Source organism: Bos taurus, chromosome 15 (genome assembly GCF_002263795.3).
Source record: "Bos taurus isolate L1 Dominette 01449 registration number 42190680 breed Hereford chromosome 15, ARS-UCD2.0, whole genome shotgun sequence".
Taxonomy (NCBI): domain Eukaryota; kingdom Metazoa; phylum Chordata; class Mammalia; order Artiodactyla; family Bovidae; genus Bos; species Bos taurus.
In genome coordinates, this window is record NC_037342.1 from 15,248,117 (window position 1) to 15,273,248 (window position 25,132).

Here is a 25,132-nt window from a genome sequence, read left to right on the forward strand (position 1 = left end):
AAAAGTGAAAGTGAAGTCGCTCAGTCGTATCCGACTCCCAGCAACCCCATGGACTGCAGCCCACCAGGCTCCTCCGTCCATGGGATTCTCCAGGCAAGAGTACTGGAGTGGGGTGCCATTGCCTTCTCCGAAGTAATGTTCCTAGTGTCCCTCAAATTTTCCTTTTACTCCTGATAGTTTTCTTTCAGTATTAATATAAAACAGGTTGGTTGTGACTTTTTTATTTAGTCATTCTGTACATGAAGAATATCACTAATTTGGCTAAATAAGAGCAAAGTATTAGCACTAGGCGACTCTGTCAGAGAAGAATTCTTAAATAAGTTATACTACTAAGTTTAGTACTTGGTACAAGCTAGTTAACTAGTTAATTATAAATTGGGATGATGGGCAGCAGGAATAAGAAGGTAGAAACAGTGCTACAGTTGGGCTGTTGCTGGAGAAAAGAACAAGATGCAAGTGCAATATATTTGGAGAAGTTAGGGGAACATCTGGGCTGGCAGAGTGATCAAAGCCAGCCAGGAGTTAGTTTTTATCAAGTTGAATTTGTTTATGCTCTCACTGAAGTTTTAAACAACAAAAAAAGGGCTGCATCCTGTGTTTTATTAAATGATGAACTTGTCTAAGATTACTCAGCTTAAGGTTTTGACGACACTAAGTCTGAAAGCCAACTTAGAATGGTCACCAACAAAGAGAGAAATAAGATGTGGAAAACAGAGTAAAACAGTACTATTTAACTGAGAAGCAGCCCTGAGGAAACGAGCGGTGAAAAGTCTGTTTTGCATGGATTTACCAATTTATCAAGGCTGATTCTGGCTTGCCTAGGAAAGAAAGGGTCAGTGAGCTTCAGTTTCATCTCAATAGGAGGATGGGCACAGATAAGGCTGATTCACAGTTATCTCAAAGGGAATAAGAAAAATACTCAAACTAGTATATATTCTGAATTGGTACAAGTTAATCAGATTTTATTGTGTTTTAAATAGAATATAGTTGATCTTACTTACCATAATAAAATGAACATATGCTTCCTTCACATAAATAGAAAATGGGTTCTAGATTGACCCCTACCACTTCTGGGTGAGGAAGTAATTGGCTTCATGTGACATTTACTTATATGTCAGCTTTATGTATCGATTCAAGAATCTATGACAACATTGTGATGAAAGTTTTAGGAAGAGCATTCTCTAAGAAAAGAATATTAGCTATAAAAATGAACTTTAAATGACTGTCCTAGTAATTGTAGAATAAGACCGTACCATGACTGTTTTATCCACCAAATCTTTTCTTTGTGTTGTAGGCTGCAGCTAGACATCAGTGTTCTTACTTAATAAACATGCATGTGGATGAATTTTTAAAGACAGGAGGTATTGCTGAATGGTTGAATGGTTTGCAATATGTACCACAAAGACTGAAAAATCTTAATGAAATAAACAAGCTGTTAGCACACCGACCCTGGCTGATCACAAAAGAGCACATTCAGGTACTGAGTATTTCTTTAGGGGAGAAAGAAATTTTACTAATGATTCTTAAAGTTATTTTCAGTTAAGTATTTTGCTTAAGACTTACTTTGAAATACTTGCATGTTAGGAATTTGAAAAATAAAAAATAAATAGTGTATTGAAATGTGTAGAAAATGTAAGTCATTGGGTTTAAGTTAAATATAAATGAATACTTCTCTGTAAGTGAAAAATCACTCAGTCATGTCCAACTCTTTGTGACCCCATGGACTATACAGTCCATGGGATTCTCTGGGCCAGAATCCTGGAGTGGGTAGCCTATCCCTTCTTCAATGTATCTTCCCCACCCAGGAATTGAACAGGGGTCTCCTGCACTGCAGGTGGATTCTTAACCAGTTGAGCTACCAGGAAAGCCCACTTCTCTTTAAGTAATCAGTAATTAGCAAATAGCTATAAGAAAAGTTGATTTCTATTTTCAAGCAGTAGGCAGAACAAAGAAAATGCATTAGGAGGATAACATACGTAGGTTCTAGTCTTTAACTCTTAACTACAAAGTATGTGACCTTTTTAAAGTTAACTTTTGTGGGCCTTGGTAGTTCACCCTTCTATAAATGAGATGGCTAGATTAAATGAGTTCTAAACTCTTTTGCAGTTCTAACATTTCATAATTTTAAGATTTTGAAGAAATGATTTTTCAAATAAAAGTGATTTGCCAACTGATGTGTATATACTTACATGCCTCTAGAGACTAGATCTTAGGTAAGAAAGAGAACTGTGATTGGCTGGAGCACTTGCCCTTCAAAAGCAGCATCTGTTAAAAGCCTCCAGGATGAGGTTGTTGAATTAGCGCCATGCTTGGCACTATTCAGTTAGTTGGAGTCATCAGCTAAATGATTATCAGCAGAAGCCTTAGGTACTTAAAACCCCTTCTTCTCATGCATTAGAAATGTCCTGGGTTTAGTTTTTCCCCTCATGTTGTTAGTTATTTGCCCAATTAAACCAAACTCAGCTTTTGTCAGTCTGTATACTCTCAGATTTGTATTATCTATTAGGGCTTGTTTATAAAATATGAACAAAGCTATAGCAGAAAGGTGCTATTTATAATAGCAAATAAGAAATTTAGAAGCAATTTAAATGTGTAAGGAAATGGAACTGTAGTTCTGGGCTACAATATGCCCATGCTTAATAATTAATTGAAGACAGTGGAGCCTCATGAAAATCAAATTTTTCAAAAAGTTAGAAAAGCAGAGAAAAATGGTTGTATACTCTGATTATTTAATTATACTTTGAAAAATAAAAGAAGATATGTAAAAGTTACATAAAAGTGGTAGAATATGATTGATTTTTCCTTTTTTTCCCCCTGAGCTTTTGGTAATGTATTAAATTTGTATGTAGTTAAATAATGGAGAGTAAAGCAAAAGCAGTTTTTTGGTTTTAGTTTTTAGATGTGAAGTGAGCCAAGTGAAAGTTTTAGATTTGAGAACAGATCCCCATCACACACTGAAAGATAGATTAATTAGATAAAGATTGATGGGGAAAACCTTGAATGGATTAATAGCTGGAATTGTGATGATTACTGTGTTTAATGGCTTCACTTATGATTCCAACATTCATCTGGGAAAAGTGAAAGTGAAAGTCATTCAGTCATGGCCAACTTTGTGACCCCATGGACTATACAGTCTGTGGAATTCTCCAGGCCAGAATACTGGAGTGGGTAGCCTTCCCCTTCTCCAGCGGATCTTCCCAACCCAGGAATCCAGCTGGGGCCTCCTGCATTGCAGACGGATTCTTTACCAACTGAGCTATCAGGGAAGCCCATTCATCTGGAGGATCCAGTAAAATAGCGTGTAAAAAAAGTGCTCTGATATTTTTTTTTTTTGTTGGTTTTTTTTTAACTTTTTATTTTGTATTAGATTATAGCTAGTTAACATTGTTGTGATAGTTTCAGGTGGATAGCAAAGGGACTCAGCCATACATGTACACATATGCATTCTCCTTTAAACTCCCCTCCCATCCAGGCTGCTGCATAACATTGAGCAGAGTTACCTGTGCTGTACAGTAGGACCTTGTTGGTTATCCATTTTAAATAGAGCAGACTTTTTTTAAATGTCCCTTCAAATGTGAGGTAGTTTTCTACAGTGTCTATCATCTGCTGTAGGTTCTTCCTCTGTCAGAGACGATATCCAAGACAGTTAAAAGTTGACCTACTGAATTAAATATTTATGTTATTTTTAAGGTAGAGTCTCTACCTTTAAAACCTTCAAGTAAGTGGTCTTGCTAGAGAAACTTTAAAGTCCCTTCTAGCATCAGTGTTCTTGGATTCTCTAAAATACCTTATTAAAATAGCATAATATAGAAAAGTGCTTTGGAAACAGAAACTCCATTATATGTATAAGGAATTTCAGAGAAGCTACAGTGTAATTCTAATGTTAGTTTTGATAGGTTTAATGTAATATTGTTTGACCAAAGCTGTATCTTTACTATATGAAACAGTTTAAATGGAATTTTTAGTATTATTTCTATAAATGGACATATGGAATTTTATACATTTTTCCATACTTTCTAAAATTGCTTTGTAACATTCTATGATTTTCACTTTTATTCTTGACTGGCTTTCTCATTTCAGAAACTTGTCAAAACTGGAGAAAATAATTGGTCTCTGCCTGAACTGGTACATGCTGTGGTCCTACTGGCTCATTATCACGCTTTGGCAAGCTTTGTTTTTGGTAGTGGCATCAATCCAGAAAGAGATCCAGAAATCTCCAATGGATTCAGGCTAATACCAGTCAACAACTTCTGTGTGTGTGATCTCGCTAATGACAACAACATAGAGAATGCATCCCTTACCGGCAGCAACTTCGGGGTTTGTTTTCTTAACTGTTTTTCTTTACTACTTTGCCTTTAAACTTGCTACATTAAAAACATATAGAGAAATTATCTGATTAAATGGGATATTATATGCGTGAAATATTTTGTATAATCTTTTATTACCCTAAAAATTTAACCTGTTGCTGAAGTTCTGAATTGTCTTAAGGAGGCTTTTAAAGCAATTGCAAATCATAAGGCTTGTAAGGCTGCACCAGTTTTAGAAACAAGTAATAGTATAATCTAATATATATCAAATTCTGTTGTATTGAGTGGCCAAAAAGTTTGTTTGCATTTTTCTGAAAGCTGTTATGGGAAAACCTGAATGAACTTTTTGGCCAATCCAGTAGAATTCTAGATTAAATAAATCCATTCATATAAACTTTCTGTGTTTGTAGCTGAAGCAGAAACACTATACCTCCGAAAATGTTTAATTTTGCCATATGGTTTTCTTTGGAGTTAATGGGAAGCCCACTTAGGAAATTAATGACTATGTTAGTGCCGCTGTACATAAGGTGATATTGGGAGATGGAGACATTTACCGGAATAACTTTTAATATTAATAACACCCAATATTATCTTCTCTGGCTCCAGATTGTCGATTCTCTAAGTGAGCTAGAGGCCTTAATGGAAAGAATGAAAAGGCTTCAAGAAGAAAGGGAAGATGAAGAGGCGTCTCAGGAAGAAATGACCACTCGCTTTGAGAAGGAGAAGAAAGAAAGTCTTTTTGTGGTCTCTGGAGATACTTTTCATTCATTTCCTCATTCAGGTGCTTTTTCTCTTTCACTATCTTTGCCTTTTCTCTTTGCCTTTGACTTCCCTGGTAGCTCAGACCCTGGGTTGGGAAGGTCCCTATTGTTCTTAGAACCCTGACTGACCACCTCAGACCACCTTCAGTATTTTCCATATGGATAATGGAATGATTCCAGTATCATGTTCCTTTTAGTTAGTTCTCTTCTACCTGATGCTGATGCTATTGCTTCCCCTCTTGTGTTGCTGCATCTTTGAATATATTTCAAATCCAATTGAGAGGTACTTCAGCTGTGTATGTAGTTCATGCTCTTATCCTGGATAAAATGTTATTCAGAGCAGACCAACTGCTTATAAAGTTAGATAAGAGTATTTAATCCATCCTACTTGTGTGATTTTTTTTAATGATAGGTAAAATCCTGTTTCAATAGATGTAATTTGTAAGAAATATCTCTTCCTTTTTCGTGGGTGTGGAGTATGTGGGAGGATTGTTCTCACAATGCTGCTTTTTTCCAGATTATTTCTAAAGTTACACCAAAGTAACATTGCACTTGTATTTGCATTTCTTTGCAGAAACCTTTGGAATTATATAAAAATGTATTTTAGGTCATTTTCTTAGGTTGAATTTGGAGGAATTCATCCTGTATTAAAAGTTAGGCTTTTCTGTATCAAAAGGCTTCTTTGCTTTAGTCTTTAAAATACATTTCTTTTCCTAATACTCTGAGAGACTTTTAAATAGGAGGGAAACTTTTCAATTACAACTTAAAAAGATACTAAACACCACATAGTACATGTTATTAAAATAGCATGGAGTCAGTAGACTTCAAAAGCTTAAACCCTTCCAACTCATCAATCTACACAACATTTATTTTTAAAGTAGAGCTCTGTAGGTTTAACAGAGGGCTTCAAAATGACTAGTCATAAGGTTAGTCAGTCTCATAAATCCTGAGAGTAATTGATTTGGCCATGACTGGTTTATTAATATTAAATATAACATTGACCAATAGCTTTCAGAAATTTTACCAGGAAGAGCAAGATCCCTCTTTTATCATTTCCCCAGCGATTTCTTTTATGAAAGATTTTATCTACCAAATTGAGTATATTTAATAATGATTTCTCAGAACTTCTGACCAGCAGGAAATCCCAAATATAAAGAAGTGTTTCGGTTATTGGTTTGCTATTCATACTACAGACATTTATTGTACTCCGCGTAGTCTCAGCAGGGTAGTAGGCACTAATGCTTCCAGGCTAAATGAGACGTGATTGCTGCCCTCTGCAGGCTCTCATTGCTAGTGGGAGAAAGAGAAATGCAATATGAAGCAGAATGTGAGGAATAAATGGAGCAGTGATGGAGAGTTAGGAATGTGCACAGAAGGGGGCCTAGGGAGAGACCTCCTCTAGCCGCTTGGCTCTGAGCTAAACCTTAGAGACTTGAGTGCAGGGGAGTCAGGCAGTGGCTGGTGGGGGGGGGGGTGGGCAGTTGGTGGTAAATAGCACACCTGCCTGAGCCAGCACACAGTGGTGAGGAAACAGGATGGTGGGTGCAGGAGCAATTGGTTCTGTGTTGTTAGGATGTGACACATGAGGTAGGTATTGTGAACAGGAAGCTGATTAGGTAGATAGAGACCTTATCATGATGACCTTTCCAGCCTTAAAGATCATGTAACCAGCCATATTTGCGACATGTTGACTTGTGATGTCTATAAAACCTCCAATCTGAAAACAGCTACAGGTGCCTCTCAGACTTTAATATGCATGTGAATCACTGAGGAATCTTGTTGAAATGCAGATTTTTGTGTTCAGTCTCTGTGCCAGGACCTGAGGAGCTACGTTTCAATCATGGCTTCATGTAATGCCCATGCTCCTGGTCTGCACACTTGGAAAGCCAGGGTTGAACAGGAGAGGGTTTTAAGCCCGAAATAAAGTTTTGGAAGTTATCAATATATATTTGGGAGTTAAAATCAAAAGAGTTGTTTATAAAAAATCATCTAGAGAAAACAAGTGGGACAAAGGAAAGTAATGAGCGTAGGGTAAACCTTCTAGGGAAGCCAATATTTTAAAATGCAAACATTGTATTAAAGTTAGTAGTATGCATTTACTTTTAGATATTAATTTTTGTAAGTGTGAAAAACTTGGGTTTGCCTGGTGGCTCAGTGGTAAAGAACCCATTTGCAATGCAAGAGATGGAGGTTCTTATCCTGGATTAGGAAGATCCCCTGGAGAAGGAAATGGCAACCCACTCCAATATTCTTGCCTGGGAAATCCCATGGACAGAGAAGCCTGGCAGCTACAGTCCATGGGGTCACATGGGATGAAAAATTCTAATATACATTTCTTTATAACTATAAGTAGACACAAAATCCAGAAAAAGAGAGTAAACTTATTTAGCATACTTTACCTGACATAAATAAAACACTATATCCCAAACTGCAACCTATACCATTATTTTCAAGTGCACATAGAAAATTTACCAATATCAACCATATATTGTTAATGAAGCAAATATCAGCAAATTTTAAGAGATTTAAACTTTACAGGGTGTAACTTTTGACTATAACAGAAGTAAGCTAGAAATCAGTAAGGAATAACTAGAAGTTTCTCAAATCTTTAGAAATGAAACAGTATACTTCTAAATAGTTCATAGGGAAATAAAAAGTTGCAGTGGAAATTAGAAAATATTTGGAGCTGAATGGCAGTGAAAGATGGCACAGACAATATTTATTTATTATCTTTTTTTGGCCATGCTGGGCAGCTTGTAAGACCTTAGTTCCCTAACCAGGGATTGAACTCAGGTGCCCTGCAGTGGAAGCTCAGAGTCCTAACCAATGGACCACCAGGAAATTCCCTAGACATTGATTTTTTAAAGCTTCTCTAAGACAACTAGAGCTTGAAGGGCATAAATGTTTTATTTCTTTTTTTTGTTTAATTTATTTATTTTTGACTGTACGGGGTCTTCATTGCTACACAGGCTTTTTCTCTAGTTGTGGTGAGTGGGGGCTACTCTCTTTTTAAAATTTTTAAAAGATTCATCCATCTTACTATCCTTGTCTCAGATTCGTTCCTTTATGGCTGAGTAATATTCCATTGTATATATGTACTACAACTTCTTTGCCTAAGCATCTGTTGATGGACATCTAGGTTGTTTCCATGTCCTGGCTATTGTAATAGTGGTACTCTCTAGTTGCGGTGCTCAGACTTTGCATTTCTGTGGCTTTTCTTGTTGTAGAACATGGGTTCTAGGCACACGGGCGTTAGTAATTGCAGCACTGTCTTTAGAGCACAGGCTCAGTAGTTGAGACGCACAGGCTCAGTTGCTCCGTATCGTGTGGGATCCCCTTAGACTGGGGATCAAACCTGTACCTCCTTCGTTGGCAGGCAGATTCTTCACCACTGAGTCACTGGGGAAGCCCTTTTCTTATTATTGAAAGTATATTTTAGAATGTCAGTCTTTCTCTTCTTAGATGCTTGAGCAAGAACTTTTGCCTTCTAAAGTGAGTTTTGAATTTACTAAGCAAGTCTTAGACCTTGGTGGAAAGTTATATTCTGATTTTAACAAGAGGCTACATCATTTATAAATTAGGAAATAAATTGTTTCATTCTTTACTGTTCACCATTCCCAGTACTAAATTTGCTGGTCACACGAAGATAAGAGAAAAATGACTCAGTATGTGGCTGAGTTATTTTTGTAGACTTACCGTGTTTTAAAATGGAAATAGAATCTTATTTTTCCCTATAACAAGTTTCTTGGTTTGATCAGTATGATAAAGCATTTCAGATTCCATTTAGAGATTCTAAGAATAGTTTTTCAAGTCTTTTGAAGAAAATGTTTGAAGTTTTCTACAAGGGTACTATTCTATAGCTTGGTAACAGAGTTGACTAGCATTTATTAGTTTTTTGCTTTTCAAATTAGAATGATGTTCCATTACTGTAACATAGTATTTTTTGTATTTTATTTGTATCCATCTCTTAGGAGTAGAAGAATGTGGATAATATGCAAAGTACCAGTCCAGAGTTTGAAATATTTGTTTAAATAGAATTAAAATTGGAGTTTTAGATTTGTCAGAATATTAATTTTAACTCCTTTTAAAAAAAATTTTAACTTCTTAAGGTAAATTTAGGAAAAAAATGTTTGTATTGGGTAGGCCAAAAAGTTCATTTACATTTTTCTGTAACATCTTACAGAAAATTCCAAGTGAAGTTTTTGACTAAACTAATATTTAGATATTTTAATTTAGTCAGTTTTTTGCCTGAATAGCTACAGCTAAATGTTACAGTTGCCGGCATTTAGTAATGAAATTGCATTCAAAACTTGAGCAAAAGGTATTTTATGTGAATACAAGGCATGTAGTCAATATTGACACTATGGAAATCCTTGAAAAAGCTATAGTGAAAAATTGGAAGAAAGTGCAATTAATTCATTGTTCTAACTCTGTACAGTTTCCTTAATACCAAATTGTTCATTATTGTCCTTAGATTTTGAGGATGACATGATTATAACATCTGATGTCTCCCGATATATTGAAGACCCTGGTTTTGGATATGAAGACTTTGCCAGACGAGGGGAGGAACATTTGCCAACATTCCGAGCTCAGGTATGAGACGCCTTTAATTCAGAGAAATTGGAGAAGAGATACTGTCACTTTAACTGTGAAATGTTGAATAAGTTAACTCCCATAGAAACTAATAGAACATTTTGATAGAATCTATAAATATCTTTATTTAACCTACTTTTCAGCCTTGTCTAATTTGATATCCCAGTTGATGGATTAGTATTTCAGCATCCCCTCTACCTCCAACCCCAAGAAGGCAAAAGGAAACTGCTTTATGTGGTTACTTGCATTATTGCATGGTAGTAGTATCATGTTCATGTTTTGGAGAGAAGCAGGGAGGAAACTGAGTGACACGTTCACATTTATAATAAGAAGGCATTTTTATAGAAAGGCCATATGTCTATAATTATGGGCTGAAGGGCCACCTGTTCCCCATCCCTAGATAAGAGCCACAGTAGTGATGTGGTTCATAAAGACAGTGCAGGCGAGATCAAAGACAGACTCCTCTGTGCTTGTTTCAGATGATCTGCTAGCCATCCGTGTCACTGAGTAGGTTTAGTCATGTAGGACTATTCCAGGGCTTTCTGGGGTTCTTCCAGATGACGGTGTAGTTTGCATAGTACATGACCACGGGAAGTAGCCAGAGTTTATCACCAATGTCCCTCATCCTGGACCCAGTGAGGAAATAGCACGGCCCTCCCGTCTACAAACTGATGTGTTGGTAAAGCAATCTTGGTAAAGTGACAAACTTAGAATCCGTGAAAGGATTACAGACTGAAATATCTCCACTTTCTTCAGTGGTTATACTTCACAAAAACATAGACTTTAAATGGAGAGTGACCATTTTTGATACATTTTATTCTTTTAGGACTATACCTGGGAAAATCACGGGTTCTCCTTGGTGAACAGACTTTACTCTGATATTGGACATCTTCTTGACGAGAAGTTCCGCATGGTCTACAATCTCACCTATAACACTATGGCCACCCATGAGGATGTTGACACAACGATGCTGCGCAGAGCTTTATTTAACTACGTTCACTGTATGTTTGGAATCAGGTATGGTTGTCGTAGAGACAGGTGTGTGTGTGTGTGCTAAGTTGTTTTAGTCGTGTCCACCTCTTTGAGACCCCAAGGACTGTAGCCCTCCAGGCTCCTCTGTCCATGGGATTCTCCTGGCAAGAATACTGGTGTGGGTTGCCATGCCCTTTTCCTGGGGATTTTCCCAACCCAGGGATTAAACCCATGTCTCTAATGTCTCCTGCATTGGCAGGCAGGTTCTTTACTACTAGCACCGCCTGGAAAGCCCTATAGAGACAGTTGTACGTGTTTCTAAATGAAAATTCTGACAGGAGTCTTACCTTTTTCCTGTTAAAGAGTATATACTTCTGGGGAGAAAATTACATATGGACTCCTGACTATAAAAAATTAACTCTATTTTCTAGAAGAGCATTTTTCTTTGTTTAAAAGGCTTAATATGCACATATAAATACAGTAGTAAAATTTTACTAAGGAGGGAAAAAACATCAGTAATCATTGGGGACAGTAGTAAAACTCTCCATTTGAGAATCCCTCCTGCAAGAACTGAACCTTTCAGAAGTATAGATGATATGCCATTGTGCAGGCATACTTAGTCGCTCCAGTCGTGTCTGACTCCGTGCGACCCCATGGACTACAGGCTGCCAGGCTCCTCTGTCCCTGGGATTCTCCAGGCAAGAATACCGGAGTGGGATACCATGCCCTCATCCAGGGAATCTTCCTGACCCAGGGATCAAACCCATTTCTCCTGTATCTCCTGCATTGCAGACAGATTCTTTACTGCTGAGCCACAGGAGAAGCCCATGATATCCTGTTAGATAACTATAGCAAGTGCTGGTTGGTAGGTTGGTTTTTGAAGGTATGGTATAATTTGGGTATAAATGAAACTAAGATAGAGTCTGCCTTCATAAAACTTACATAAGCTCATGTAAGAATACTGAAATGAAACTGTAAGTCAGAATAAATTAGTGGCACCTAAATTTAGAAAGTTTGAATTGAGAGGACTGAGAGTGAAGGAGTGAATAAGACTGAATGGTGTAATCAGGAAAGCTCTCCTTGGAGAACATCCTTTTTGAGCTGGGTTTTGAAGACTTCTATGGAGATAGATCTGCCAAAAGAGAAAATCCCCAGTTATGAATACATTCAATTGACTCTGTACTGTATCCTTTCTGATATAGTATCACAAAGCCCTCATGGAACGGAATTAGAATTCTATTTGTTAAGCAAAGTGGTTTCTATAACTTTGACTTAAAAAAAATCCCAAATTTCCTGGAAAAGTCAACTAATATGAAATATTCTACATAAAAGATACTATTATGATGGTAAATAGTAGCTCCGCTATTTGCCCATTTACTATTCTAGAAAGAATCATCACATTTTAAAATTTAATATACCAACCTAATTAAGAAAAATAAACAGTAATAGATTTTAATTCAAATAGATTTTAATTCAATACATGTTATAAATTAATATTATATTCAAAATAATATTATATTTAAGGCAATAAATTGGTGATATTTCTCTGCTGGGTGCTACTAAATAAAGCTTATGTAAAATCCCAGAGTTTTTTTTTTTAAACTAAGTATTATGTTTGGATTAAAAATAAACCAAAAATACAGAAGAGAAAGCCCACAAGCTCCCACCACTACATTTACTCTCATAGCTATTTCTGAGCCCGTTTACACTGTTAGTCTCTCATCTCATGAATGAACTATCTACACTCCTATGCACTAGGGCACAGAATCCCATCTCCTCTCATCTAAAGATCCCTCTTCTGGCAATTCTCCCTTCTCTCTCCTGCATAATTAGCTTTACTCTCTTAATCGAATCTTTTCCATCAATATGTAAACATGCCTTTATTTCTCTCATCATCTCAAAAAAAAATCCTTTCTTCATCCTTCATTTCCCTCTGACTGTTGCCTCACACTTCTGCTCCCATGCACAGCAGATCCGTTTGATAACATTTTGTATATCTACTGTCACCATTTTCTTATCCCCTGTTCTCTTGTGAACTGACTGCAGTGTCAGGCTTTTACTCCTGCACAGCAGCAGAACTACAAAACTACTCTTTCTAAGGTTGCGCTTCACCTCTCCATAGCTCCTTGCCTCGACCCGTTCTCTGTGGTATCTTCTTTGCCTACTTGGTAGCATCAGACATTGATTATTCCCTCTTCCTTGAGACACTAGGGGCTTCCTGTGTCTCAGACAGTAAAGAATCTGCCTGCCAAGCAGGAGACCTGGGTTTGATCCCTGGGTCGGGAAGATCCCCTGGAGAAAGGGAATGGCTACACACTCCAATATTCTTGCCTTGAGAATTCCAGGGACAGAGGAGCCTGGCAGGCTACAGTTCATGGGGTCACAAAGAGGTGGACATGACTGAGCGACTTTCACTTTCACTAAGACACTAGACTCCTACCTTAGGGTTTTACACTTGCTTCTTCTCCTCCTCCCAGTATTAGCTTAGATGTCAGTCTCTTAGAGAAGCCTTCCTGCCCACTCTATCTAAAATCACAACTCTCCTCCCAGCCCCCAGCTGTATTTTATCTCCATAGCAGTTGTCACCATCTGATATATTATATGGTGCTCTTTTTCATTTTTCTTTTTTCTCCAATAGAATACAAATTCCATGGGACTAGGGCTTTTTGTCTATTTTGTTCATTTGTGCTTCATCAGTGCCTGAAGGAGTACATGGAAACTACATGGCTTATAGTAGGCACTCAAATATTTATTATTTAAAGGAGTTAATGAATGAGCTTTTGGTATTTAATTACTAGGTAATTATTGTGTCTTGGTATAACTTTAGAAATCAGAAATTTTGATTCTGCCATTCTAAAGCTTGTTATCATTATTGCTTCTAGGTATGATGACTACGATTATGGAGAAGTTAATCAATTACTTGAACGAAGCCTGAAGGTTTACATTAAGACAGTGACCTGCTATCCTGAGAGGACTACCAAGCGCATGTATGATAGTTACTGGCGTCAGTTCAAACACTCAGAAAAGGTGTGTTTCATGACTTAACATAGACGTATATTCCACATAAGGAGTAATGATTATGAAAAATTAAATGTGAAAATAGTAATAAATCAACACCATCAGAGAAGTTGGAAGTGGCATCATTTGGCCATCAGTTTTTTTTTTTTTTACAATGTTTTAAAATTCAAATTTATTGAATGGTGACTAAATTTTGGTTATGTGTTTTGCCCAGTGTGGTGTATAAAGTAAAAGCTTAGCATTGGCCTTTGAAAGATTGGATCTGAAAATTGGATCTTGGCTCAGAAGACATATCCATTTAGAGAACTTTTTCATTCTAGCCATTTTACAGTTAACCTATTAGAACAATAGTTCTCATTCCAATTTGGTAATTTAGTTATTTGACAATATAATGCAGACCTTTGAGCCAAGTATATTATTATATGAGGAATTTTTTGGATTGAAATATCAATATATAGGAAACATTATTTAAGACCTAATAAATGACCATTATAATGGTATAGTATAAGTATGGCCTTCAATCATGAGTCTATTGACGTTTAAATCCAAGAATCTTCCATTTATACCACAGTTCCTAAGCTTGAGAGTAAGAAAACCTTTTTAGAGTCCTAATATTCACTAATTAACTGTATGACTTTGATAGAGAATGTTATGACCTCGATCCCTAGCAGTCTTTCTTGAAGTCTTAGAGCCAATCACACATCAGATAAACACCCATTTACCTCCAGCATCTCTCCTTGATAGATCTGTATGCTCTACTTACAAGTTTGTATCACAATTTCTCCCTTTGCTCAGTGGTATCTAGAAATTCTCCTTACTCATCAAGAGAATAGATCCAATGATATATCTAACCTGTAGAAAGATATCAAAATAATTTAAATATATCATACTTCTTTGTAAAAGCTTTTGAAGGTATGTGGGTGCTTATTTTAACCTGTCAGGTGAAATGAATCCCCCTCAAAAATTCCCCCAGGTGCTTGTTCACAGCTGTATATGAAAGACTCTAGGCAAGCTAAGCGTATCTAAGTTGTTCAATCCCTTAATCGTGTCTGACTCTTTTGACCCCATGGACTGCGGCACTCCAGGCTTCCCTGTCCTTCACTATCTCCCAGAGTTTGCTCACATTCATGTCCTTTGAGTCAGTGATACCATCTGACCATCTCATATTCTGGCACCCCCTTCTCCTCTTGCCCTCAATCTCCCAGCATCAGGGTCAGATCCAATACTTCAAAGCCCAATGCTAAACTTTTACTTTATACTCCACATTGGACAAAACACATAACCAAAATTTAGCCACCACTCAGTAAACTACCAGATACTAATTTCAGATTGCTTTAAGCTTCAGATTTTCACCTTGGTTTCTCCCATGTACAGGCATACCTCAAAGATATTCTGGGTTTGGTTCTAGACCACTGCAGCAAAGTTAATATCACAATAAAGCAAGACACATGAATTTTTGGTTTCCCAGTGCATGTAAAAGTTGAGTTTATAATACAGTGTAGCCTATTAAGTGTATAAGAGCATCATGTCTTTAAAAACAAAACAGTATGTGTACCTTAATTAAAAAATAGTTTACTGATAAAAAAAAATGCTAACCATCATTTGAGCCTAAAGTGTCATAATCTTTTTTGTGGTGGAGGGTTTGAAATGTTGTGAGGATTATCAGATGTGACAAAAAAGTGAGCAAATGCTGTTGGAAAAATGACGCCAATAGACTTGCTCAATGCAGGGTTGCCACAAACCTTCGTCAGTTTGTGAAAAAAGAAAGAAAAGCAGTGTCTATGTGGTGCATTAAAGCAAAAGCTCAATAAAATGAGGTATGCCTGTAAATAGTAAAAAAATGTTTTTAAGAACTTTCCAAGGAATAAATACAGGCTGATTTTCAGCCATATAAAATTTTACATCTGGAAGAAAGTATTTTTTGTAGGAGAACTGTAATTTGCAAAAAGTATTTTTGTTTTACAACCCAAAGGATTATCTGGCTTTACAGCTCTCCTAAGAAAATTACTGGACTTTTTAAGATTCTAGGGGTCATTTTTACTGCTCACATTTTTTTAATAAACAGTTTTCTTATGAGTCTTACATCATGTGCACACATAAACATGCACAGGCATGTGTGTTTGTATGTGTGTCTGTAAAACTGGTGAGATTATAATATCTAATGTTAGAATACATTTGTGAATGTCTGATTATATGAAATAAATTAAAGTTTTTTCAGTTGTTTATAATGGTCACTAAATTGGTAACACTTTGATTTCTAGGTTCATGTCAATTTACTTCTAATGGAAGCACGGATGCAAGCTGAGCTTCTCTATGCTCTTCGTGCCATAACTCGGCATTTGACCTGAAGCATCACCCAGGGAAGATATCATATATGTGTAAAGACCTTTTCGCATAGGATATACATCAGAAGCTGTTTGTGATGTAGCATCAAACATTATTCAATTCTCTAGTGTCAAAGTTTTAGCCGTTTCTTGGGGGCGGCTGTAATGTGCAATGATGTGTTTTCTTTTCCTTGATGCTTAACATGACTAACAATTGCAAAAATAATACTGAGGAGCACTACTTGGCATTGTTTGTAGTTGGGTTTTTGGATACTGATCATAAATCATGAACCTGGTTTGTTAATGCTTAACTTCAGTGCTTTGGGGTTTGTATGTGTATTTTTGTTCTTTCCTTTTTTTTTTCTAATAAGGAAAAGCGCTTACAATCTGCTCGAGCAATTGTTTTTCAGATATCGGAATTCAGCAATGAATGACCTCCTCTGGCCATTCTAGAACTTTAAGGTTGTGTCCTACACCTGGTGGAGGAGAAGCATGCGCTGTTGGACTAAGCTGCTCACAGGACACGCATCTGTGTCTCCAGGAGTTTATTTGTCAGGCACTGTTTATTTTTTTGTTTGTTTGTTTGTTTTTTTTTACTGCTATTGGCGATAACATGAAATGTGATACAGCCATTGTCCATAATTTAATGTGAAATTGATCATGATGAATTCTATAGCATGCTACTGAAATGCCAAATTCAGCTAGTTCCTTTCTCTTCTGAAACAGAAGCTTCCGTTTTCCATATCAGATGTATATATTCAAAGTGGAATTATGCACACTCCTTTCTATCACTGACAGTAATCCTCAGTCATCAGAGTAATCAGTGCTCACAGGACTGCTTACAGTTCATTTAGTTGGCACATAGAAACATGTACCCACACAAGACTGACCAAAAATTTTCTTTGCACATTTTTCTTTTCTCATAGTGTTTTCTATATTACAGTAAGCAGAGGAAGGTTAATATGCCTATATTTTTTTCCTGTTAGGCTTCTAGAACTTACTTTCCACGGTTTTTCTTATGATAGGTTAAACAGTTGATTATTCAAAGGTAAAAATTGTGTTTCTATGCATTAATGTGATTGAACAACAACAACACAAGAGTGCAATATGTAAAAAAAAAAAAAGAGAGAGAGAGAAAAAGACTCAACAAACTTTCCCCCTATTATGTATGTCACTGCAGAAGTGTCCTTTTACCACAGAGCTATAAAGAAATTTAGTTCAGATTTCTTTATCGCACAAGGCTTTTGCCTTCCTGGGGTTGAACAATGTTCCTTTTACAATGCCAAAGCATCCCCATTCCCAGAACAATCTCTTTGGACAACTGGTTTAAAAAAGATCTCAAGTCTTATGGGAGGAAAAAGCATCCCCAAAGTCACATTTTTGCATTGGTTTATGTTGCTTGATTAGACTATCTTCACAGAGCACAATGCTGTACATTTATAGCTTTAATTTGTATTATGTTAATGAACCAGTGAAGTGCCTAAAGAGATGCTCACAGCTATCCGGTAGGACACGACTGCACTGCTTAAACACTTTTTGGTTAACTAAGGGTGACTTGAATTTTACACAAACATACTAATTTTTTTTTAAAAAATCCATTTTTTTCACAGTAAAGAAGATAAATTTTTCCGTTAGCATTCCCACAAAAATTGTATTTTAGACTTGTAATCTAGGACTTAACTTTGTCTTTCCTCTCATGAAAGAATTGTGGGCTAGTGTTCTCGTCAATCATTTTCCCCTTCCATTTATCATTCTTTTCTGGTACAATCCATTAGGTTGCTTTCTGTTAGGCTTTGTTCTAGGTAAGAAAATAGCAAGATGACTGTACACCTATGAATATAAGGTAGTTCTGCATTTTTAGATTCCAGGATCTTGTTTGAAATCTTCCATGTGAGGGAAAAAACTGCTAATATTTTTCAAGACAGGGTGGTTTATTTAAAAAGATTATTCAAAGAACTCATGCCAGATCGAGTCTGTTTTGTTTATTGCATATACCATATGTTGATGTTATTCCATATCACATTATATAGATAGGTACTAACTACAAAGAAAGTATTTAGGGGAATGGCAAAATATGAATGACAACATGCATGTCCATTTGACTTCCCTAATTTTAGAACTTTCAAGTTGAGGATACCCTTTACTCTTGACATTTTGTTTTTTTTAACTAGAATTCTTTCAGCTAATATCCCTTTGTTTTTGTGCAGGTGACCTGTATTAGAGGTTGAAAAATAATTTATATATTGAAAAGGAGGAAAAATTCTCATAGAACATCATAAGAGCTTTAAACCAAAAGGGGAAACAAGGTTTAAGTAACTAAAATGGCCACTTAGTTTTTGTTTTTGCATTGCCCACCCCAGAAATGTAAGTAGTTGAAGTTTGGGTTATGGGAATATTATTAGTGCCTTTACTAGATCTCTTTCCTAGCAAAGTTTCTTTTTAGCTTAGCATAGATGTATCTTATCGCTAATCAGGAAAATCAGTTGACTTGGAACTATAAACAAAAATAAAACAAGATATTTATGAACCTCACTGAATCAGCCTAGAAAAATTGACTTTGGAGGTGCCAAAGCACCTGCCAAGATGCAGCCTGCACAGCCTTCTAGGTTGTGAATACCATTTGTACAGCGAGTTTGCTGTGAATTTCAGCTACTGCAAACTTGAAATTCTGATGCGGTTTTCCAGGGTGGTATTTTTTCAGAGTATTGAATTTACTATGTAGTAATTTATAGTATAGCTTTTTATATTAAAATGTGATATTTTTTAAAAGAGCTCTCTGGTTCAATTGGTGTCATGATGTGACTATACGATCTGCTAACCTACCCCTTGGGCTCACATTGTGCCAAACTGAGATGTACACATGTACGTGAAAAAAACAAAAAGCACATGTGAATGTGAAGTCTCTAACTCCGTTGCTTATTATTTTCAAATTAGTCTAATAATCCATTGATGTATATGCTTGAAATGGTTCTCTGTTTACTTTTGAATTTCGAGTTTTCCCGCTCGAGTTAGAATGCTCAGTTTTCTCGGATCACCTTAAGAAAATCCAAATACTCTTCTCTCTGAAAGTAAATGGTGAACCCAGTCCCTTGACTATGGGAGTGGCCAGACAGGTGCCTCCTTAAATCCTTCGGATTCGGCTTCCTCAGATGGACTCGTGATAATTAGAGGAAAGCAGGCTTTTGAGATGGGACAACTTGTAACTTTCTTCACCTTTTTGAGCTAAGGATATTGTCTCAGTCTCAGGAAGAACCTTTGTCCCATTTGGGATACCTTTTAACTAAAAGATGGCTAATGTGGAACCTGGGGCATGGTCTTGGCTTTTAATTATAGCTTTAAACCCAAATGATAACAACACAAGACTGTCTTAGAATAGAACTCTCAATGTCAGCTCTATATCAAAATCATATTTGAACCAGAGCCCCTATTTTAATTGTGCTATAAAGTCCCTTAAAGATTTCAAATGCTTCTAAAACCTAGTTAACATTATTCCTGAGCAACTTTTTTCCCCACCTTACAGAGTTTTTAAATCCAAACTATTAAATTTTTATGCTACAGCAAAATGAAATTATCAACCAGCAGTTAAAAATGTGTACTTAAAAATAGTTCACCATTTTTGTGCAGAGTACATGCCTATATGGTGGTAAGATTCTTTTAAACTCTAAGGGCAGTTCATCAGGGAAAAAAATAAATTTCAGTGCATGTTATGAAAATTATTTGCACTGTGCTAGTAAAATGAGGTTTTCATTTTTGTTTTATGTTGTGTTTTAAAGACAATTCTAAATCATTCCTCTGGAAAGCAAGACCTTAAACTCTTTATCTAGGGGGACTTTTTCTTCTTTTATGCAAATAGACGGTCTTGCATGGAGTGAAAATTATGCAACTATAATGTTATATAAATAGTATATGAAATTTGCTAATAGTATAATTTAACAGGAAACTGAAAGATATGTGGCTCCTCTATTCAGACTGAGTTTTAAATTACCTAATTTCATAGTCAGAACCTATTCTAGGTGGCCATCATCATAAACTCTGTTTCCCGATTATATCCATCTGAAGACTGAGAATCAAATTAGTCTTTCCTTAAAACAGTACTGTAACATGAATGTATTCATCTCAGTCAACAGAACTTCAGTGCCCCCTCCATGTGGAACTTACTTCCATGCTAATTTGGCTTCATCAGTAGTGTCTGCTCAGGTGAGACCTAGAACAAAAACAGCTGGAGTGAAATGGATCGCAGGGGTAGAGGTACCTGTCGAGGCAGAGCCCTGTGAGGAAGGAAGAGTTTTTCAAAGAACACATGGACCATAACTCTACTGGCGTGGCTGCCCTCAGCATCACACACCCGGTCTGAAGGAGCCTTTCCTGTTGCGGGAGCTCCTGCCTACATTCAGCCCACCCTTTCCTGCCTGCTTATTCTTCCTCCCAAGTGCCTCGGCCTCAACCGTGCTCACTCTCCTCCCCTCCCCTCGGCCCATCTTGGTGTGAACGCTGTTTCACAAACCAGACATCACCAGCCACCTGCTGATCATCACCAGCATTTACTTTTCCCAGTTACTTTTTCTCCATTCATGAGGAATAATACAACTTGTCCCAACTCCCTTGAAATTCCTCAATCATCTAGGTATATTTTGGCTCACCTTTGCCCTCGATCCCCTACTGGAAATTATGTAGCACCACGTGTGATCGCGTCCATCCCATACTGTTCTGCCCTTTCCCAGCTGCCAGAATATCTTGCTCTCCTCTACCTCATCCCCAAAGAGCCTATAAACTCAGAGTATCCAACCATTTTCATGGATTCACTCTCTGTTGTTCAGAAGTACTACTTCCATATTTTAAATAAATCATAGAAGAGTTTTGCCTTCTATCAAAGTAGGAATGTTTATATTTATACATGATAAGAAATCGAACTATTTCTACCATGCAGAATTTAGCATTTAGCAGGATTTTAAAGTGATTGAAATGCCATCCTAACCTGGATCTGTATTAGGTAGTAAATACCTGCATTAGTCCACGTTATTTGAATGTAAAGTGAAAATTCTCCAGCAGTCCAGACTAATCTGTAACCAATCAGTGGAACAGGAAATTTCTGGCATAGACATGGGTGGTGTTTCTGACATTTGTTTTATGGGTGTCATTTGGGCCTTGAAACATATTTCAAATAGAAGAACATACGATACACGGCATTTAGGTAGTCCCATTGGATCACAGAAGCCTACTGGATTTAAAATATAGATAAAATACCACAAAATTGGCTACCTAAGGGTTTGATCAAGCTTCCCTCATTGGACTAAGCTTGGAGCCCCTGTTCCTACCCTGTTTCTCGCTGGGGAAAATGAGCTGTGAGATGAAAAGGGAATGCACTTCCTTTGTAGTCCTTATTCCCCTGGCGTACTTCCAGGATATCCAGGCAGTATCATCCAGGAACAGGAAGCGCACAGAAGGGGAAGAAGCCACAGCACTTCCGGTCTGGCCAGTGCCTGCTTAGCGCGGTCCATAGACGAATGCTGTCAGGTTTCTAACGGGGGGGGTGTGTTCATCTGTAGACAGTTGTCTGACCTGAAGACAAACCCCACCCTGTTTGAAAGTACAGATTAAAATATTATGATCTGTGGTGGTATCCGGGTGCCTTCCACGCCCATTTGTGAACACCCCAACTCAAAAACAGAGTCCAGTAAATACCTTTAAGGGCCCAGGAATGAATATATGCCTAGTTAAGAAATGAGACTTGAATAAGTAGAGCCTGAAGGAATAGTTTTTCTTAAATCCTATGTTATAAAATGTTCCTTCTAGCTTTAAATTAATTATGAGTGCACCACCGTGAGGTCCAGAGTTGAAAAAGAAGGAATATGAGGATGGTGGGGGGTGGGGGGGACAGGTTGGGGGATGAATACCTGATTCTTTTCAATGCTTGTGGAAATCTTTGAAGTAATGAAATTCATACTATAGAATGGCCATTAGAACAAACACCCTATTTTACAGCTCATAGTACAACATCAAATGTTAGTAAGTCTAACTATGATAAATGTAATTTTGGGTATATAAATTTGCTAAAGCAGTCTATTTTCTTGCATTCCTCAGTTTAACTTCATAAAAAAATCAAAAGGAGAGAGGCTCTCTAGTCTTTAATGCTGAAGTATTATCAATCCTGATTAGCTTAAGTTTATGCATTATGACACCTACTGAATGAAACTGATTATACATCTCCTTTTAAGTTAATCAGTCTTTACAAGTTGTCGACTGATTCCCAAATCTGATAAGGAAGGATCAAAAAGTAGGATCAAGGAAATTCATCAGTTGGTAGCCAAGAAATTTCCTTTGTAATGTTGAGACTTGTTTTCTCCTTCCTGAATTTTACTGATTCTCTAAAATAAAGGGAAAGAGTTAAATGCTACCCTTGTTCACCAAGGGAAGTCATCCCAACTCTATACCTAGTGCAGATATTCCCTTTACATCTATATATCTTCCCTGGAAAGAAAATACCTTTTTTTCCCTTCCTCTTTTCTCTTTTCACATCTACTCTTTTTAATCAGATAAGATAGACAAAGAAAGCAAACCACAAGCCAGTTTGGCATCTTCTCCATGCTGATAGAATACTCACAGCCACATGCACAGTTGGAGCAAGGTTACACAGAACCCTGTCAGGTCAGCGTGGAGCATGGCCTTGCTACTTGGATTAGCTCCTTCAACCCTGAAAATAACTTTCCTGGTCATGGAACAACTGGATGTATCCTTTAGCTTATGAAATAGGATTTGAACTTGAAATCTCTCTTTTTTAAAAAGAACCTGATTTTGCAGGGCAGCTACATCATGAATGTATATATTAAGACTTTGTAGCTGAATTGCACACGAAATCAGATTGCCAACTTCTTATCTTTCAATTTTAGACATCATTTTATCCTTAAGTTGTGAGTGATATATGTAGCATGCTGTGAAATGTCTGTTATAGTTCTTTAATTCATCAGTATTAATACAGAATTATCTTTTTGCGTTCCTTGGTACTTTTTATTCCATGTAATCAGAAGCTGTGATGTTTTGCCTTTGTCGTCCTGTGCTTTGTTACTGTAATTTTTTTCTTTTTTACGAAGCACGTGACTTTGGACTAACGTGAGGCGGATGACGTGATCTTTAAGACTGCTATATATCTATCAGTCTCTTACTATATAAGGTTTCAATTAGAATAAGCTTTTATCAAATAGATCATTGATGCAATTTAGGATTCACACGATTTTCAGTGTCAAATGGCGATCTTACATTTATAGCTTCAATTCTGAAGACAACAAACTTGATAAACAGCCACTTTAAACTTGTTCTGGCAAATCAGACCCTGCTGTAGATGTAGTCTAAGTTAGTTAACCATATAAGCCTTTTCAACTATTATGCCCTCCACATGAGTCAGCAGTTAAGAAGAGTATAGAACCCATGAAAGCTTTTTGTATGTATAACTAGGTTTTATTTTTCTTATGTTGCTGATTTTACAATTCTGACTAAAGCTGACCTCAATGGATCAGTTTATGTGTAATATTCTAGTGCTTTAATGCCTCTTTTTTTTTTTTTTGGAGGGATGGGTAATATTATTTGAACAGCTACAGAAGGAACTGTTGGTGAGTCAAGGCAAACACATTTGAAATAAAGCAACTGTGTATTAACATGTTAACAATTCATAACTGCACTTTTTATGACATTTTGAAAATCTATTTATAGGTACAGAACAATGGGTTTTGTTAAACTGTATCACATTTATACTTGCAGAAATTTATTTCATTGTTATTAGTAGGAATTTTATTGGTTCAATAAAATTGGCAAAACTGAACACTGACTATTTGCTTTTATATATATATATATATATTTAATTGAATATTCAAGAAGCATTCTAGTGTAGGTTTTGTTTGTTAATTATTGGATATGCATTCTGAAAGATATCAGCATTGTTGTAAGAGTCATTTTCCCTCTTGTTTCTTTCTGACCCACAGTTTTCTTGTAACATTTATTACAACCACTTAATATTGCATTAATGGAATAGTGTAAATTGTGCAAAATATATAGAGTTATTATTACTTTGAAACTGTCCATTGTGATCTCAGCAATAGGAAAATTAATTTCACTATTATCTTTTATTAACCAAAAATAGTAAGGTAGAATGGGAAAAGGGGCATTTAACCTGGGGCAGAGCCTGAATTCAAAGCTTATTCTTTTTCACTTAAGCTTTGTGACCTTAAGTAACTTGATATCTAGGATCCATGATTTCTGTACCACAATCTGAGGGAGATAATTGCCTTCTTGAGATAGTTGCTTGAGATTGGGTGATGTGTAAGAAGGGATTTGAAATACGCAGTACAGTGATGAGTCTGACTGGATGCCTGAGAAAACCCAGAGAATAGTGCTGTTGCTAATTGAAATAAAGAGTTAGGAAGGAGAGTTTCGGAGGCGGGGGTGTATATACACGTGTAATGAGGTGATAGTAAGACTGTCAAGTAGAAATGTAAAGTAGTCTTTGGGAAAGCTAGAGAGGATGTGCAAAGTCTTTTGTGCAAGGTATTCCAAGGAGAGCCCTAACTTTCTATTTTTCTTAGCTCACTAATTACACAAAAACTCAGAGCAAAGGCAAGAACTCTCCTTTGTGCCATGTGTCCAGCTGTACTGCACACATGTGTGCTAAGTTGTTTAAGCCGTGTGCAACTCTTTGTGACCCCATAGGCTGTAGCCCACCAGGCTTCTCCGTCCACAGGATTCTCTAGGCAAGAAGACTGAGGTGGGTGGCTGTGCCCTCCTCTAGGGGATTTTCCTGACCCAGGATGGAACCCGCATCTTCTGCAGCTCCTGCATTGGCAGGTGGGTTCTTGACCACTAGTACCACCTGGGAAGCCCCCAGCTGTACTGGGAGATCAGCAAAAACCAGCTTCTTGCTGATTAGAGTCTGTCATTTTCAATAATATGTGACCTCTAGGGGAGATAATGGAGAAGGAAATTGCAACCCACTCCAGTACTCTTGACTGGTTAATCCCGTGAACAGAGGAGACTGGCGGGCTACAGTCTATGGGGTCACAAAGAGTCAGACAAGACTTGGCAAGCAAACAGCAGCAGCAGTAGCAGGAGAGAGAAAGGACAGGGCATGTCAGACCACACTCAGCCAACAGCTAAATTTCCACTTCTTCCC

General features: G+C 37.0%; 1 protein-coding gene across 3 annotated transcripts in view; it reads left to right on the forward strand.

The window, feature by feature from the left end:
• Nucleotides 1-23,788, forward strand: part of SESN3 (sestrin 3) — an 80,901-nt gene extending 57,113 nt beyond the window's left edge. For all 3 annotated transcript variants that reach the window (XM_059875066.1, XM_024975718.2, XM_024975719.2), the window contains 7 exons: nucleotides 1,295-1,477; nucleotides 4,081-4,317; nucleotides 4,914-5,088; nucleotides 9,543-9,661; nucleotides 10,488-10,678; nucleotides 13,516-13,660; nucleotides 15,913-23,788. In XM_059875066.1, the coding sequence (XP_059731049.1) occupies nucleotides 1,295-1,477; nucleotides 4,081-4,317; nucleotides 4,914-5,088; nucleotides 9,543-9,661; nucleotides 10,488-10,678; nucleotides 13,516-13,660; nucleotides 15,913-15,999 (1,137 nt within the window). In that variant the 3' untranslated portion in view covers nucleotides 16,000-23,788. The remainder of the gene's footprint in view (nucleotides 1-1,294; nucleotides 1,478-4,080; nucleotides 4,318-4,913; nucleotides 5,089-9,542; nucleotides 9,662-10,487; nucleotides 10,679-13,515; nucleotides 13,661-15,912) is intronic.
• Nucleotides 23,789-25,132: the final 1,344 nt, after the last annotated feature.